Genomic DNA, 17224 nt, shown 5'->3' with positions numbered 1-17224 from the left:
TTTAATTAAATACAAAAATATTTCAGTATTCAAAACACAAGTTTCAGCCATTTTTACATCAACCTTTCATGTTGAAGCTGAATTTAATTTTGAGGTGCAAAAATGCGGAACCAACATTTTTATCCCACAAAGCCAAGTTGCTATAGCCCAATCATGCTGGTTCGCAAACATGTTTGAATGAACGTAGGTTTACTTGTTTATAACAAATTTCATCAAAATTGGATCATTTTCACTAGTTTTCATGGTTAATGGACACACATATATATGAATTTAAAAGGATGGTGTTTTAGCTTCTCGGGACCTAAAAACAATAAAGAAAATCGGTCTCGACGCTAGGTCTTACTATGAGAACTATGGTACTTTCTTATTTCCAATATGAGAAATTTGTTAAAACCAGATAATAAGGTTTTCAAAATTTTTGTGATGTGTACAATTTAGGGAAAAATTTAATTGAAAATGCCTAAGCTATGTTTGGTGGTTTAACATATAACGTGTACAGTTTTTGTTTTTCAAAGTAAAATCACTATTTTTAAAAAGTTTTAAATTTATTTATTCGTACTAGTTTTATAATATTCCTATAATATCTATATATTATAGTTTTATAATATCCGGTTTCAATTTTGCCACCAATTTTCTTTTTGGTTTAGGCGAATCAGAAGGTTGATCTTGGGCTTGATTCAGATTGTGTACATGAACAACCTGTTCCTTCTGGGGTCGCTTCTCATAGGGAACGTTTGAAGTTTGACTTCCCTTTCCACCACAACAGCCTTTCTTTTTTGGTTTTCCTTGAACCAGTTGTTGTTGTTCAACATATTCTGCTCTTGAAGGAACATCATCTTGCTGCTGGATATAAGGGGCTCGAGATGGAATGTAGTTTTCACCACAAGCTTCACACGCTGGGGGAGAATATGATCTTGGATCATGAGCCTTGGAATACCTTTCTGATCTGATAGGAAACTGCCTGTAAGAGATTTCTGGTGAGACCGGTCTGTAATCTACTAGTTTGAAAGATTTTAAGGAGCTGCTGTCAGGAGAGTTGTGTATATTTTGCTCTCCATACCCAGGTTGTACCATTATTGGATCTTCATGTGTAGTAATTGCTCTTTCATATCTTGGCATTGGATCTTCATGTGTAATAATTGCTTTTTCATATCTTGGTATGGGCTCCTCATGTGTAGTAATTGCTTTTTCATAACTGTTGTTTGGTTCTTCATGTTGGTCTTTTTCATTATAAGCTGTCTCGTATGGTTTGATTGGTTCATTTGTCTTTGAAACTACGTCAGAAATTTGAGGTTGGTTTTCTTCTGTATATGCTACATTTCTCGCAAAACTGTTCTCCTTTTCTTTCTCCTTCAGCAACAATGGACTTTCCTTTGGATTCACTCTCTGAGCAGCAAGTTCTCTTCTTAAATGTCCGATTTCATTGTTATACTGATCCAACTTTCTATGTAAATCTTCAATATGATTTTCCAATTTGTTGTTTCTATCAGTTAAAATATGTTCAACTTGTTCATACTCCTTTCTTATCAAAACTAGCTCTCTTGTGAAATCTTCCTGTAACAACAACATTCTTAATAATTGTTATACATATGTTTTTCATTTTCAATATTTTAGTACAGGTAAAATAGGGTTTTATAAACAACAAAATTTGTACATTAATGAAATTTCACCGGTAAGTTACTAATAATATGAGAAATGAAGATCCGATGAGTCCCCAAAATTTTGGGCGTCCTAAGGCCCTTTTTGGGGCCCTTTTTGTTCCGAAGGGCCCTTGTTCCTGAATAATTTTGTTTTTACGTTTAAAGTGTACAGTGAGGTGTTGTTTTCGATATCTTATAAATATTATTACTTTTTACGATATTTAAACATTTATTCATAAAGTAATAAAATTAGTTACCTCCATGCTCCATATAAAAGGGGATTATTGCAAATAATTGTAATTCTTTACTACGTAAGGGGAAAGGATCACAAGGAGTAAGAGAAAATATTAAATACCCCTGTCACAGCAACCCTGCAGACCTAGCGAATGTCCGTTTTACTTACTTGATTTTCAATTCAATCTAAAATAGCATTGTGTTTAACGATTACCTAGGTTTGCTGCTACATGAGGCTAATGAAGTGTGTTTATAGTAAAATATTAATAGCCTAGTATAAAACAAATAAACTTGACAAGTTTGATCAAAATATATCTATTAACAAAGAAACAAAATCATTTTACACTATTCTCCTTAAGAATAACATGGAATTTTAAATTTAAAATTTTGGTATTTTTATCCGTAACTAATAACCATACAAAAACACGATAGTATACTACATCATTTGTTTTTAAGCTATTTAAAATTTTCTAGAGAAAAATTGGGAAACTTTTGTGTTTTGAGGGTAAAGTAAATAAGAAAACCCAATTTTTACCCCATAAAACTCGTTCCCATTGTTCAGGACAAAAATGCTAGTACCGACAATGCTGCTCTCTGATGTCTCAGTGCTGTCCTGGTCGTCATAACCACGAAAGATAACCGTACTTGTATTGATTGAAAATCACTTTGAGGAACTTAAGATACAAGTTGCAAACGTCAGTATGTATGAAAGAAAGGTGTTTTTGCACCACATTGTTCGTGCTTTAAGATTGGTGTTGCCTGTTCTGCAATATGCAAGGTTTTAGGTTTGTAAAGGGGAATCCTGCTTGAACACCAACTTGGACAAAATCAGCAAAGTTGGACAAGTTGCTAAGAATGATAAAATTGTTAATGAGTAGTCTGAGAATAATTATTGTGGTGATGAAATTGTAAAGAAAGATACTACGGAAATTGTAGAAAAAATAGCTTTAGTTTAAGTACTTCATTTTAATATGTAATGCAAGGATTTATACAAATACAATTGTTTTAATTTTTAATAAATGTAAAAAAAAATAACTTAAATAACTACCTAAGAAAAATACATATCAATTTGAAATTAGGCTTAATAGATTTGCATAAAAAACACGCAGGCCCGTTTTTGACCCTGTCAGCGCCCTAGGCACAACTAATAGTAGCGCCCCTTTGCAATATACATAACAGGGTGTCCACAAATCGGGAAAACTGGGAAATCCGTGAATCATGAGTGAGTTTTTTTAAACCGGGAATTATGCATTAAATTTGTATTTTCTACCTGGAATTTTCATTTTTACGTGATCGCGCATAACAACAGACCGCCATGATGATATCTACAGAAATCAGAAATCAGAAACTTTTTACAAAGCCACGAGGGATGATCAGAATATTGCCGCGATCACGGAAAACCATGATAATGCCCACGCGACCGCGGGAAACAGCAAGAATTTGCCCACGATCGCCGAAGACGATAATGATCTCCACACAACTGCGGGAAATTATTAACATTTTTCCGCAATCGCGGGAGGCGATTAGGATGTTTTCACGACCGCTGAAGATGATTAGGATGGTTACAGGACTGCGGGAGATACAATAATATTAGGCCTATGAGAGGGATGTAGAATTATGCCGCGATCGTGCAAGACGATGATAATGTCCACATGACCGCGGGAAAAATCAGAATTTTTCCATTGACGGAAGACGATGATCTCCATGGTCGTGGGAGATGATTACCATTTTGTCCCAATGGCGGGACGCGATTACTATGTTCAAACGATCACTGGGAACAATATAAAGATGTCTTCATGGCCGTGAGGGGTGATCAGAATTTTATTGCGATCGCACAAGAATATGTAATGTCCGTCCACTCGATCGCAGGAAAATATCTAAATTTTGCCTTATTTGCGGAAGACGGTAGGCCTAATGATCTCCAAAAGAGCGTGGGAGATTAATACTATTTTGCTGCAATCGCAGGAGGCGATAACTATGTCTACATGACCGCGGGTGACAACTTAATGATGTCTTTACGGCCGCGAGTGTTGATCAGAATCTGCCCACGATCGTACAAGGCGATGATAATGTCCACACGGCCATGGTAAAAGATACGAATTTTGCCTCATTCACGGTAGACGATGACAATCTCCTCACGACCGCGGAATATGTTCATATATTGCCGCGATCATGGAAGACGATAATTATTTCTACACGACCGCGGAAAATAGTCAGAATTTTGCCGCAATCGCGGGAGACGATTACGATGTCTACACGGCCGCGAGGGATCTTCAGAAGTTTACCGCGATTGCATGCAAATACAACCACAATTTTTTTATTTTCCAATTTTTTGGCGCCCCCCAAAAAAAGCCAATTGCCTCGCGCCCTAGGCACGTGCCTACCGTGCCTATTCGGTAAATCGGCCCTGAAAACACGTTGAAAGATTATTCACACCACCTTAAAAGTTGAAATTTTTGCTTAGTAACCTATGTTATTATGTTATAGTGTAAAAATTAATCCATCCCCTTTTAGCGAACATCCCATATAGGGGATAAGCTTTTACCGAAAGTCTTATGGTAAAACATAGACCCGAAACCGATTTACGTTTTCATTTCGATGCCCCCAGAAGCCTAAAGCACCATCCACTCAAAATATTATAAATGTGTTTATATATATATATAATATAATATATCCATGTTATATACGTGTCCGTAAACATGATAACATGAGTAATTTTGGTTCAATTTTAACGAAACCGACATAATCGGTCCATGGAACAGGTTTTTATGTGGTAAAAATTTTGTAAATCTTTGACCCTCAAAAGACAACGTTTCCCAATATTTCTGAAGAGCATTTTAAAAAGCTTAAAGAAAACTAATAATTTAGTATATTAAGGTGTTTTGTAAGTGTATTAGTTACGAATAAAATTCAAAAATTGTAAATTTAAAATTCCATGTTATTCTTAAGGAGAATAGTGTAAAATGATTTTGTTTGTTTGTTAATAGATATATTTTGATCAAACTTGTCAAGTTTATTTGTTTTATACTAGGCTATTAATATTTTACTATAAACACACTTTATTAGCCTCCTTGTGGCAGCAAACCTAAGTATTCATTAAACTGAATGCTATTTTAGATTTAATTAAAAATCGGGCAAATGAAAATTTGCTTAGTCTGCAATTTTGCTGTGACGGGGGTATTTAATATTTTCTCTTACTCCTTGTGATCCTTCCCTCTTATATAGTAAAGAATTACAGTTATTTTCAATAATCCCCTTTTATATAGAGCATGGAGGTAACTAATTTTATCACTTTATGAATAAATGTTTAAATATCGTAAAAAGTAATAATATTTCGAAACACCCTGTATGGTTTGGTTTAATACACTTAAAACTACTCCCACTCGATTTAAAATAGCTAAAACCATCGAAAATCACACCTCATTCGACCTTAAACGTAAAAACAAAATTATTCAGGAACAAGGGCCCTTCGGAACAAAAAGGGCTCCCAAAAGGGCCTTAGGACGCCCAAAATTTTGGGGACTCATCGGATCTTCATTTCTCATATTATTAGTAACTCACAGGTGAAATTTCATGAATGTACAAATTTTGTTGTTTATATGGAGTGTTTTTGTATTATTTTACCTGTACTATTTATGTTTCTAGAAAAACTAGTGCTTTAAAAATTAACCACTGTTCAGGTTAAGTTATAAGTTAAGGGCTATTATCCCATCCTTTCAATATTGAAGGGTGGTTTTAGGGTGACAACGTTATTATTTATATTCTATATCAGTTTAAAAAAATCTACTGTTTTGTAATTATCAATGTCTCTTTTAATAATAAACACCTCAGAGATGGAAGCTAATCAAATCCTATTCAAGTGCAACTATCTGAACAGAGTTCAAATGTAAATCAAATATAATAAAATAAAGAAAATTAGAGGTTTACATTTAACAAACTAAATTCTGAGATTTCAACCAGAGTACCATTTTGAAAACAACAAATACAATTTTACTATTTGTAAAAAAAATCTGTTACCTTTATGTGATTAACTAGGAAGCTTGTGCCTAAGTATTGGTTTACATATTCACAAGTTTAATTTGAAAATCATAAATAAAATGTGTACTTACTCTATTTTCCCGGCTAGGTTCCAATTGTGTTTCAATGTTTCTTGTACTTTTGAATGCTCTGAGAAAGTAAACAATAAAGAAATTAAATTTGGTAAGTTGGAAAAATCTGTTTGGTCTTTGGAATAAATTTAATTATACGTAAAATCAGTGTCGGTTTGGCTCTTCTCAGGGTGGGGAGGGGGGGGGGCTATCAGGGGGTCGTTTCACACTCCCCAAGAAAGAAGAAAATTTTGTACTTTTAAAGCTGTTTAGTGGTTTTCTACAGCAGTTTTTAATGTCCATCAAAAACCGCTGTTAAGTTATTTTTTCAGTGTCCAATGGGGGGGGGGGGGGGGGCTTTATTTATTATGATGTACCTAGCTGGGTTTACAAATAATTTTACCAGATTTTCTCAAGCTACTCTCAGGCTAGTTATCACGACATAGGAGTTTGTAAATCAACCGATGAGTATATTGCCCACTCACTTAGAATAATCGAGCCTTTAACAGACTGCTTCTCCAACCAGGGTGTTTCACTTTAACTATAGATAAACTTGCATGAAGTGGACACTCCATTCTCATGTTGTAGCCACTTAAAGAATTTAAAAGAGCTTTGTTCAACTGACTATTTACAACAAATTCTGCTTAAAGGCATCTAACTTTTAACCATACCGAACTAAAATGGCAGCTTATTTAATAAAAATAACATAATTTTCATCATACTTTATGGAAAGCAGCCGTTTTTAGTTCTCTAAATCGTCCGCAAATTCATCGTTTTCGGGTAACTTCAAATGGGGAACAGAAAAAACATATGGTAAATTTTTAGGATCGCTAACCTTCAAATCACTGCCACACAAAACTAAAATTAGGTTGTATAAATCAATAATTTTTTCTGTTTGACTTTATGGATCGGAAACATGGATATTAAATAAGAAAGAAGAAAAAAGCTCATTGTATTTTAAAGAGAGTGGAGGAAGAAAAACAATAGGGAAATTAGAGACCTGTATAACAGTGCAGATATAGTGAGCGGGATAAAGTGTAGAAGACTAAGATGTAGAAGACACGTGGTGAGAAGGAAAGAAACATCTCAACTTAAGATTATCAGTAGAAATAACTCTGAAGGAAGGCACCTCGTGGGAGACCGAAACAGAGATTGTGGGACCAGGTCAAGTCAGATATGCAGCGAGTTGGAGCCACAGAACAGGATACAGAAGACAGGTCGAATTGGAGAGGATTTGTTGGTGCGGCTAAATATCACCTGCGATTAGATGGCCCTGGGAGTAAGTAAGTAAGTAACCTCTAAATTGTATCAGTGCATTATAAAAACGCTGCTAATCACACAATATTTAAAGCTATGTTTAAAGCTATGTGTGTTAGTACACAACAGAAATGGAAACATATTGATGACAAATTTGTATAACCTCAAATTTTGTGGTTTAATTTTGTAACGATTAGAAGGTTATTTCTATAGTATGATGAAAATAGTAGTTCATCACACGGAGCAAATGTGTATTATTGGTACTTAATTGTACCAAACTTATGGTACTTTAATCGTGGAACACGATTGCGTACCAGAAAGAGCCACTTTTGCTCCTGGTGAGAAAAACTACTATTCTGTCCCAATCAACCATCATAGTTTTTAAATCTATAAGAGGTAATTCTATAGTTAACTTCAATCATAGCACAACGCTCATTTTCCTATGTTCTCATACAGCAACACAGAAACATTTCCCCCATTTTAACCTTTTTGATTAAGTGGTGTCTGCATGTATTATTTTCAAGGCTTATTCAATGGTAGATTCCTTCGGATTAAGCTTGAGATTCAACATGCCAGAAAATTTGTCAATTTTTCATTGGTTTCTTTGCTATTTTTATTTATAATTTCATCCATCTAAATACATTGCGGCATTGGTCTCAAAAAGAGTATAGATTTTGGAACAGGTTCGAAAGAATCTATTCAAATCAATAGCAGGAAAATTTCTGTTTGTCAATCACTGATACTGTTAATACTGTTAATACTGTTCAATGAAATGGCGACCATACATAGTAGGTATTTTAAGCCAAGTATGAATGGAGATGAGTGTAGGATGAGTGGCGCGATCTTGTAGTCTTGTTAGTGACTAAGGCCGACATTCCTTACATTACATCCTGAATAACTTTTTGATCAGCATTGTACGTGTTATTAAATTTACGGAAAGTAAATAAAGATACGTCTTATAACACTTAAAACATATATTTACGCTTATACTGTTACTCACAAGACGGTAAATATACAAAAGATGGTAAGTGGTGATAGATTTCGATTGGACACTCCAATCATCATCAGACCCAATAGTCATTCGCCTATTGGGTCTGATGATGATTGGAGTGTCCAATCGAAATCGATCACCACTTACCATCTTTTGTATATTTACCGTCTTGTGAGTAACAGTATAAGCGTGTATATATGTTTTAAGTGTTATAAGACGTATCTTTAATTACATCCTGCCGATACCCATCTTCAGTCAGAGCATGTAATCTTAAATTCTGATACCGTACATAAACTAGTAAAATAGTGTTGTCTTACTGTTTGGGCATATTTTTAAGAGCATTTTCCAGATCAAATATTTGTCGATTCTTGTTATCCAACAAGTCATGATGTTTTTCTATGACTCCCTCAAAATGCATCAATATCTGTTCAAGAGTTACTGGTTTACCATCTATCTGAAACAAAAATTATTTTCTAGATGACAGATATATTTTGTAGATGTTAGGTACTGACTTTTAGAACATTTTCAGATAGCTTATTTCTTTAAAGTTAAGTACAAACGATGGAACTCTGAATCTGGAGGTTATCTGGTAACACATATAATACTAGTGCACCTGTTGCACGAATTCGAGCAATTGCAAAGTATTACAGGTATTATTTCAAAACGAATAACAGTCATAATTATTTCCGATGAGTTAAAAGAGTAAACTCTATGATAATGTAATCAATCACTCCATTCCAGTTATCGAAACTGAAAAAGAACGCTCTGGTGTGTATCGTGTGTTTAATACGAACATCTGTAATTAATACAAATTATTTGTCTGTTTAAGTAAACAAAATAATTTTTTCAATAGAAATACATTGGGATTTTGATGGCCTGTGGGGCAAAGCCTGAGGACTTTTATTACAGGAATTGTTGAAAGGGGGTGTCTACACAAAAAATACTTAATTTTGACACATCGTTTGTAAAAATCCGTCCATTATTAACGGAGGAGTAGTGTTTCGTAGAAATTGTCTTCACGTATTGTATATAAGGATTATGTTTAGGGTTGACTTTTTTATAGACAATTCAAGTAAAGTAACAAATTTGCTATCAAAACAGAAAACAAAACAGTAATTAAATATAGAGCTTACCAAGATACTATATAGATCAGTAGAATTATCTTGGGCTAGTAAACCAAACATTGCTGAATAGGAAGTAACCATTAGCTTGTCCATGTTATTCATTCTATAATCGTACTTCATTATCTATGGATTTTAAAATTTAGATTTTTTTAAATGGCTCTGATGTTGGATTGATAAATAGGTTACCATCTGTGCCCATGGCGGTGTGCATTTTAAGTTACAATAAAAAGTATCCCTAATTTTATGAGATAAGAAATTTTATTATGTGTGATGTTCATCATTAATGTTTTTATAGTAACTTAAAATAAGCATAAAGAAGGCTACAGTTAAAAATCACTTTGACAATCTTGAAACTGAATATAATTTTTAATTGTGGAGCAATAAATCTTTTAAAGGTATTTTTTAGTGTAGCCTAACTAAGGGATGTTGAATTCAGTTTTCCCATGTTTACCTCAAACACCTGCTCGGGTTCGTCAGGCGAGTACTTAGATGAAGGGTTATACTTTGGCTTCTCTTCTAATTTCCTCCGCAGTTCTTCAATTTCATCTTCTTTGTCATATATTTCATTCTGAGCATCTTCCAAATCTTGTTGAAGCTTTTTATTTTCATCAGCGAGTCGTTTGAGCTCATTTTGCAACCTTGCATTTCTTGTTGCGTCTAGTTGTAAATGGCTTCTCAAAAGATCCTCGTGGCTCTAAATTAAACATAGGCCTGTAATATTTTACCGACATAACTAAAAAAATTCTTAATAAACATGGCCATATTTAATCTCTAGAAGAATTTTTCCATCTCCCTCAAGAATAGGCTACTAGACATAAGAAGGCATATATATTTGGGGAGTTGTATTTTTAAATTTGTTTTTTAAGCTGTGTATTTTATATTTTAATAATTTTAGTCTATGACACCATTAAAATGCTGTAGTAAAATACTTCTCAAAGAATAAAAAAATTTAAATTGAAATATTAGTCAGTGAAGCAATGACCAAACAGTGAACCAATGTTAAATAGTATATTAATTTAGATAACACAAAAATGAAGTTAGGCACATTTTGTTTGAGCAAAATATGGGTTAATATGAATAGGGGTATGGGGGTGGTGGGGTCAATAATGTTTTGTTTGTTGTCCAGGATCCTTAAGTCTAAGTCCAATCCATGAAAGAGGTCAGGGTTTGTCCCGTCAAAATTTGTATAGGAGAAATAACTGATTTTGTATTTTAAGAGTCCTTGGAGGCTAATGGCCATCTTGGATGATTTCAAACAGCTGCTGAAGAGCTATTTATCATCCAAAAATATTTTTCCAAACGCTGAAGTGATTATAACATAAATATCTATCTAGTAAACTATGAGATTAGAAATGTTCTTTTTAGTTTTGAATTGTTCTCCAGAGAAGTCCATGGAAGCTAACGGCCATCTTGTATTTGCCCGCCATAAGATCAATGTTAATTTCGTTAATTTCAAACAGCTGCTAAAGAGTTATTTTTATGTACCATCCCAAAATATTTTTTCAAACACCAGAGTGATTGTAATTTAAATATCTTCTAGTAAACTATGAGATTAGAAATTTTCTTTGTGGTTTTTTATTATTGTTTTAGTTAGAACGTCTAGGTTCCAAGGACTCTTAAGACATAAATGTAAGTGACAATTTTTATGTACGGAAAGCTTTGAATTCACAAATTACCATAAAAATGTAAATAAGTTGAAGTGGTATCTAAACAAAATATGAATATTATATGTTTTGCAACAAAAATAAAGTAATCATAACATACCGTAAGTATGATTTTTACTGTCAGAGGTTTAATACTTACCTTTGGTGTATATGTGTGCAATGTCCTCCCCTCGGTAGCACTATCTGAAACATTTTTACATTATAAATCGTGGAACAATTTGGTTACATACACTATACTGTAGGTAGTTCAAATAATTGTGATTATGTGCTTTAACCCTTTGTGCTCTGGAGATCACTCATGAATTTGATAATAACTAGCCTATATACCTATTTTATTTATTTCGTCATCTTATGAGCACAAAAATTTTAATTCATAATTATAAACAAGATTTTGGTGGATACGAACACACATTGCAATAAAAAAGTAAGAAAATGCAAGAGGTGTGGCACACAAAGAATTTACCCATCCGATCAACTTCCACCTAAGCTGGCAACCATTTATTTTAGGTGAGCTTCTCTTGCTAAACGCCACAGACAGTTGATCTCCTTATGAGCAGCGTGTTAGACCTGCCCGAGACAGGATGATACTTTGATTGATTGTAAAAAAACCCATACATTATTGAACCAAATCTTTATTATTATAAAAGACATATAGCAAACAAAAGAATGACAAAAATAATACAAATCTAAGACAATGACTATTATTTGACGTTCACTAAACCTCTACATTTTAAAAATTCAATTGCCTTATTTTCGTTTGATGGTAAACCCCAAAGCAAAATTTTGTTACTGAAACTATTATAGGGCCTATTGTCTGTTGATACATGACACACCACATATTTAAATAGGTACCTATTTATGAAGGTATTGCAGTAGTTTTACAAACTTGCAACAATGTCAAACCAAAGGAGTTATTTGAGTTGAGGAATGTCTGCAACATTTTACAGTAAGGAAACAAAAAGAAACTTTATTTACATTTGATTTAAACTTTAAAGCAATATTAATGGATCAATTTACATCAACAAAACAAACAGAAACATTTTTGTGTGTCTGGAAGTATGGTATCAAGTTAAGTGTAACCCATACTTTAGGGATCTAATCCATGTCTATTACTTATTCTTATTATTAATCACAATTACTTTTTAGGCTTAAAACAGGTATATAAGAGGTAAAACTGTATAAACCTGTATTATCCGCTGGGTGCTTTGGTTGTGAGGCTCCTCTGAAAAGTAATTATTTTTCATATTTTTAAAATGCCAATCAATGCATAAAAGAATTAAATTTACATTATGGTAACTTACCTCTGTCACGATTTTGTCTATCCATTTTCCATCATCCCCCCTTGCTCCATAAGCCAACAACTTTTGATCCCTAAGACTTGTTTTCTAGATGAGAGGATTTGTAAACATTCTAAAACTGTATTGTACTACTTGTTAAAAAGATTAGACATAAAAGATCAAAATGTATGTAAATATGAAGGTACGGTAAATCAACTCAATGTTTAAGTGTTATCAAAATAGTGTTAAAAGAGTTTTCATCCACTGTAATTTAGAACCACATAATTTTAGAATGAAGATGTGTTTATATACACTGACAATTTAACTGACACTATGACAAAGCTATGTTTCAAAACATGTGATTAGAAAACTTAAAAGAACAGTGGTACCATTTCACAACAAAAATTATCAGAAATATGATTTGGAACTGGCTAGGTGTATATAAAAGTTTTAGTATAAAACGATGGTTTACTTATGGTTACATAGTGTATTTTGTGAACATCTTGAACAAAATATGTATTAGACTAGATCTTTGCATCTAATTGTTTAATGTTTTTTAATTTTTTGCAATTTCTTTGATCATTATCATTGATTAATATGTAACTTGTATCAAATCAGTTTCTAACTTGTATCAAAACAGTTTCTAACTTGTATCAAAACAGTTTCATACTTGTTTCAAAACAATTATAATACGAGTTTGTGCATTATCAATACCAATTTAAAATTGTTGAAAAAAATATATATCTTGTTTTATAATTTAGTTCATACAATTTTTTTTTAAAATACTGTTAATATTATGTGAATATAAAAAAAAATTGAACAATATCAAAGCAATATTTAAACGGTTTTATGAATTATGAATAAAAGGTTTTTTTGTAACGGCTCAAAATTGATGTAGCTTATAAGGTTGTTATAAAATAAAATTAAATCATGCTGGTTCGCAAACTCGTTTGAATAATTGTTGATTTAAAAGTTTATACCGAATTTCATCCATTTTTGCTCGAGTTTTATATATATCCCAAGTAGCTTGAAAACTGTTCAAAACAATTTCAAAACAGTTTTAAACTTGTTTCAAAACATTTGTAAACTTGTATCAAAACAGTTGTAAACTTGTATTAAAACTTGTTTCAAAACAGTTTCATACTTGTTTCAAAACGATTATAATGTGAGTTTGTACATTATCAATAAAACAGTTTTGATCTTGTATCAAAACAGTGTATCAAAACATTTGTAAACTTGTATCAAACAGTTGTAAACTTGTTTCAAACATTTGTAAACTTGTATTAAAACAGTTGTAAACTTGTATCAAAAACATTGTAAACTTGTATTAAAAAGTTTTATACTTGTTTCAAAACAGTGTAAACTTGTATCAAAACAGTTGTAAACTTGCATTATCAATAACAATTTAAAATTGTTGAGAAACAATATATATCTTGTTTTATAATTTAATTCATACAAGTTTTTTTAAATACTGGTAATATTATGTGAATATAACTATGAATATAAAATATGAATATAAGAAAAGTTGAACAATATCAAAGTCTTAAAGTTTACAACTGTTTTAATACAAGTTTACAGCTGTTTTGATACAAGTTCACAACTGTTTTTTATACAAGTTTACAACTGTTTTAATACAAGTTTACAACTGTTTTGATAACAGTTTGAATCTGTTTTGATACAAGTTTACATTTTTTTTAAATACAAGTTTACAACTGTTTTGATACAATTTTACAACTGTTTTGATACAAGTTTACAACTGTTTTAATACAAGTTTACAACTGTTTTGATACAAGTTTACAACTGAACGAAAAATTAAAATCAGCTTTGGTCTTATGAAAGAGAAAAACAACGTTAAAAAGTCAAAGAAGAGTGATGCTGAAGCAAATTACGTCTACAAACTAGCGGCTAGTGGTTATAATGTGAACCCTACAGATCCGCTGGCTGCTGGCGATATTTGCCAGCGGCTGGTTAGTAGCGGCTGCTAAACAGCCTAGTGTGACTGAGGCTTTAAATTGCAACCAAAATATTAACAGCAACTAAATCATCCAGCTGATAATAATGTAAACAAATTTGTTCTTTCTTCATAAGGATAACGTGGGAACTTTAAAAGCCACTGGAGCAGAGCCCAAAAGGGAATTTTTCGAAAATGTAAGGTAAAATTGCATATCTACACAACTAGACGAACATTTTGGTATATAATATGTGGGGTTAAATCTTAAAACAAAAAAGCCTTATTGTTCACAAAGTTTCATGTTGCGTATTAATAATATAGATGGATAGATTTCTGCCCATGACTGCTATTTTTTGTACAGAAAATGGGACTGAATGTAGCTAAATTTTTAACAGAAATTGTCAATAGTATGTACTGTATTCTAAAAAAAATATAACAGCAACAAAGAGAAACTAGATTGCTTCTGTAACTCACAGGTATTGAAAATAAAAAGATATAATAACAATTAACAAGATTAAAAATATATTTTTTAACAATTATAACATTTTGGTAACTATAACAATAAATCCTGTATTTGTTCCTGGGCTTATTTTCACTCTAAACTGATTCTTGAGCTTTGCGGTACTCGAAGACACTTCCACGCTCCAAGAACTTGGGAGTTTTGGTGGGAGGAACTGACTCATCACCATCCCCCTCCCCCCAGCCTCCTCCTCCTGGTGTCAATAGTTGAAACACATCCTACAAAACAGAAATAAATGTATAGTTTGTTTTTTAGATTTGCTTTAACCCTTTGCGGTCGAATGGTGAGTATAGGTCGCCGGCCGCCATTTTACCGACTGCTCAAAAATGGCGACCTACAAGGACCAAAAAAAAAAAAATAAATAAAAATTATTCAAAAATCTAAAAAGTTAATTTTTTTGGTCGCATGGCGAGTATAGGTCACTGGGTGCCATTTTCCTCACTGCTTGAATGGCAGGCTAAATTCGCTAAAAAATGTGAAAAAAATTCGACCTCAAAGGGTTGATATCCTTCATTGATAGTGCATCTGGAGTGCTGTCTGGAGTATGCCTTGGCGGAATTCCGCTCAAAGAGTGTAAAGCTCCCAAGCTTCTTGGGCTTCATTTCGATCCTGAGCTCTCCTTTTCTGATCATGTGAGTTACGCATGCCAGAGAGCAATAGGTCGTCTGAGAATGCTGTACAGGCATCGTGACTTGTTCCCCAAACCCACCAAATTTCAGCTTGTGCAGGCACTTGTACTGTCTGTGTTTGATTACTGTCTTCCGGTGTATGGTAATGTTATATCACTGGGAGACATGAGTCGGATGCAGAGGGTGCAAAACATGTGCGTCAGGTACGTCTGCGATCTGCGAAAATTTGATCGAATTTCATCAGACCTCACATCTCTTGGCTTATTGCCTATGGCTGACCTGTGCCTTTTACGCACTTCCTGCATCATCCGGAGGGTACTGTCAGAGGAGAGACCTCAGTACCTGAAGGTAAGACTGAGAGCTCGCTCTGAGATGCGATCCCGATGCACACGGCAGGATGACATGCTGGAGATGCCCCGTGTGCGCTGTGAGTCCGACCGTTGTGGGTTTTCTTATTTTGCCCCTAAAATCTGGAATAAATTGTCGTCCAGGACTGAGCCAGGGGTGTTGGACAGTGAAAAGTCATTTAAAAAATATATAACAAATGGTTTGAAGAATGGTAAAATAATTAGGAATAGAGAACATATTTTAATTTTTAATTAGCCTAACTTAAGATTTGAGAGTTGCTTTTGTTTTATATTATTTATTTATGTTGACGTGAGTTGTTTTGAAAAACATATGTTGTAATATGAAAAACGCTCAAGAATAAAGACGATTTTCATTTCATTTCATTTCATCTAGCCATTTGATTTGAAACTAGGGTGTATAATTCAAGGCAAAGATAATAATTTAATAAATAATTATGATTTCATTCTCATTACTGACTAAAATCAGGTGTTTATTAGACAAATAATCGTTACTAAATGATCAAGGGGCCAGCTAGGATCAGCTAAGAAAGTATATAATTGAATCTAAGCAAATTAAATTTTAAAATCATGAGACAAAAATTGGGTTTTCTCACTTTTGACCCTCAAAACACAAAATTTCCCAATTTTCCTTTAGACCCTTTTAAAGAGCTTAAAAAAACAAATAATTTAGTATATCAAAGTGTTTTTGTACGGTTATTGGTTACGGAGAAAACTAAAAAAATCTTGATCTCGATAAATCTTTATCAAACTTGGCAAATATATTGATTTTATACTAAGCTATAATTGTTTTACCTAAAAACACACTTTATTAGTTTCCTTGTAGCAGCAAACCTAGGTACTCATTAAAAATAGTTATTTAAATAGATCAATTGAAAATCAATTCAGCCAAATGGAAATTCGCATAGACGTCAGGTTTGCTGCGGCAGGGGTATTATTTCTTTCTTTCATTCTTCAAATTAAATTATTTAATCAACATTTTCTCAATCATCTTAACAAAGTATTGGTTTAGCTTATTTCATGCAAAGCACTGTAAAAACTACTATTCCTTGATTATTTTATGTCCACTTATAAGCTGTCAGTAAGTGGAATAAGAATACTTACCCCAGGTTCAACATTGATCGCTGTCTTTGAGCCAAGGTATATAACTCTTCCATCAGATTTTATCATTAGATTCAACCCTTTGGCTCCTGGCATCCCACCTGGAACAGGTGTTACACTGTAATCTATAATCATACTATCATGATGGAAAATGACAGCTATAATCTCTTAGATAAAAGTCCAATTCCAGTTTACCAAAATTTTTTGTTTATATTTTTTTAAACCGGTAAGTAAAGTTATAATTAATAAACCAATATACAGGGTGGTAAAAAAGTCCCAGGACAGTTAAATATTTTAAAAAATAATGCAGATAGAGCTACAATACTTGGTACAAAGTTACAGGGCATACAACTTTATTTTAACACATATTCAGTGATAAAATA

The 17224-nt window shown here is 33.0% G+C and overlaps 2 protein-coding genes across 2 annotated transcripts in view; both read right to left on the bottom strand.

The window, feature by feature from the left end:
• Positions 1-542: 542 nt before the first annotated feature.
• LOC128991812 (golgin subfamily A member 6-like protein 22) lies at positions 543-12595 on the bottom strand. Its single transcript, XM_054415007.1, has 6 exons — positions 12300-12595; positions 11138-11181; positions 9786-10028; positions 8528-8664; positions 5984-6041; positions 543-1554 (listed from the first exon to the last, which is right to left on the bottom strand). The coding sequence occupies exons 1-6, from the start codon at positions 12322-12324 to the stop codon at positions 592-594; spliced, it is 1470 nt and encodes a 489-aa protein (XP_054270982.1). The 5' UTR covers positions 12325-12595; the 3' UTR covers positions 543-591.
• A 2130-nt stretch (positions 12596-14725) lies between these two features.
• LOC128991809 (5-oxoprolinase-like) overlaps positions 14726-17224 on the bottom strand; it is a 40162-nt gene continuing 37663 nt past the window's right edge. The window contains exons 21-22 of the mRNA XM_054415001.1: positions 16845-16942; positions 14726-14964 (exon numbers count right to left, since the gene is read on the bottom strand). Of these exons, the coding sequence (XP_054270976.1) occupies positions 14824-14964; positions 16845-16942 (239 nt within the window). The 3' untranslated portion in view covers positions 14726-14823. The remainder of the gene's footprint in view (positions 14965-16844; positions 16943-17224) is intronic.

This window comes from Macrosteles quadrilineatus, unplaced genomic scaffold, assembly GCF_028750875.1.
Source record: "Macrosteles quadrilineatus isolate MER2022 unplaced genomic scaffold, UCM_ALF_1.0 Scaffold_4__1_contigs__length_99947679, whole genome shotgun sequence".
NCBI lineage: Eukaryota > Metazoa > Arthropoda > Insecta > Hemiptera > Cicadellidae > Macrosteles > Macrosteles quadrilineatus.
This window is presented reverse-complemented; position numbering and strand designations above follow the sequence as displayed.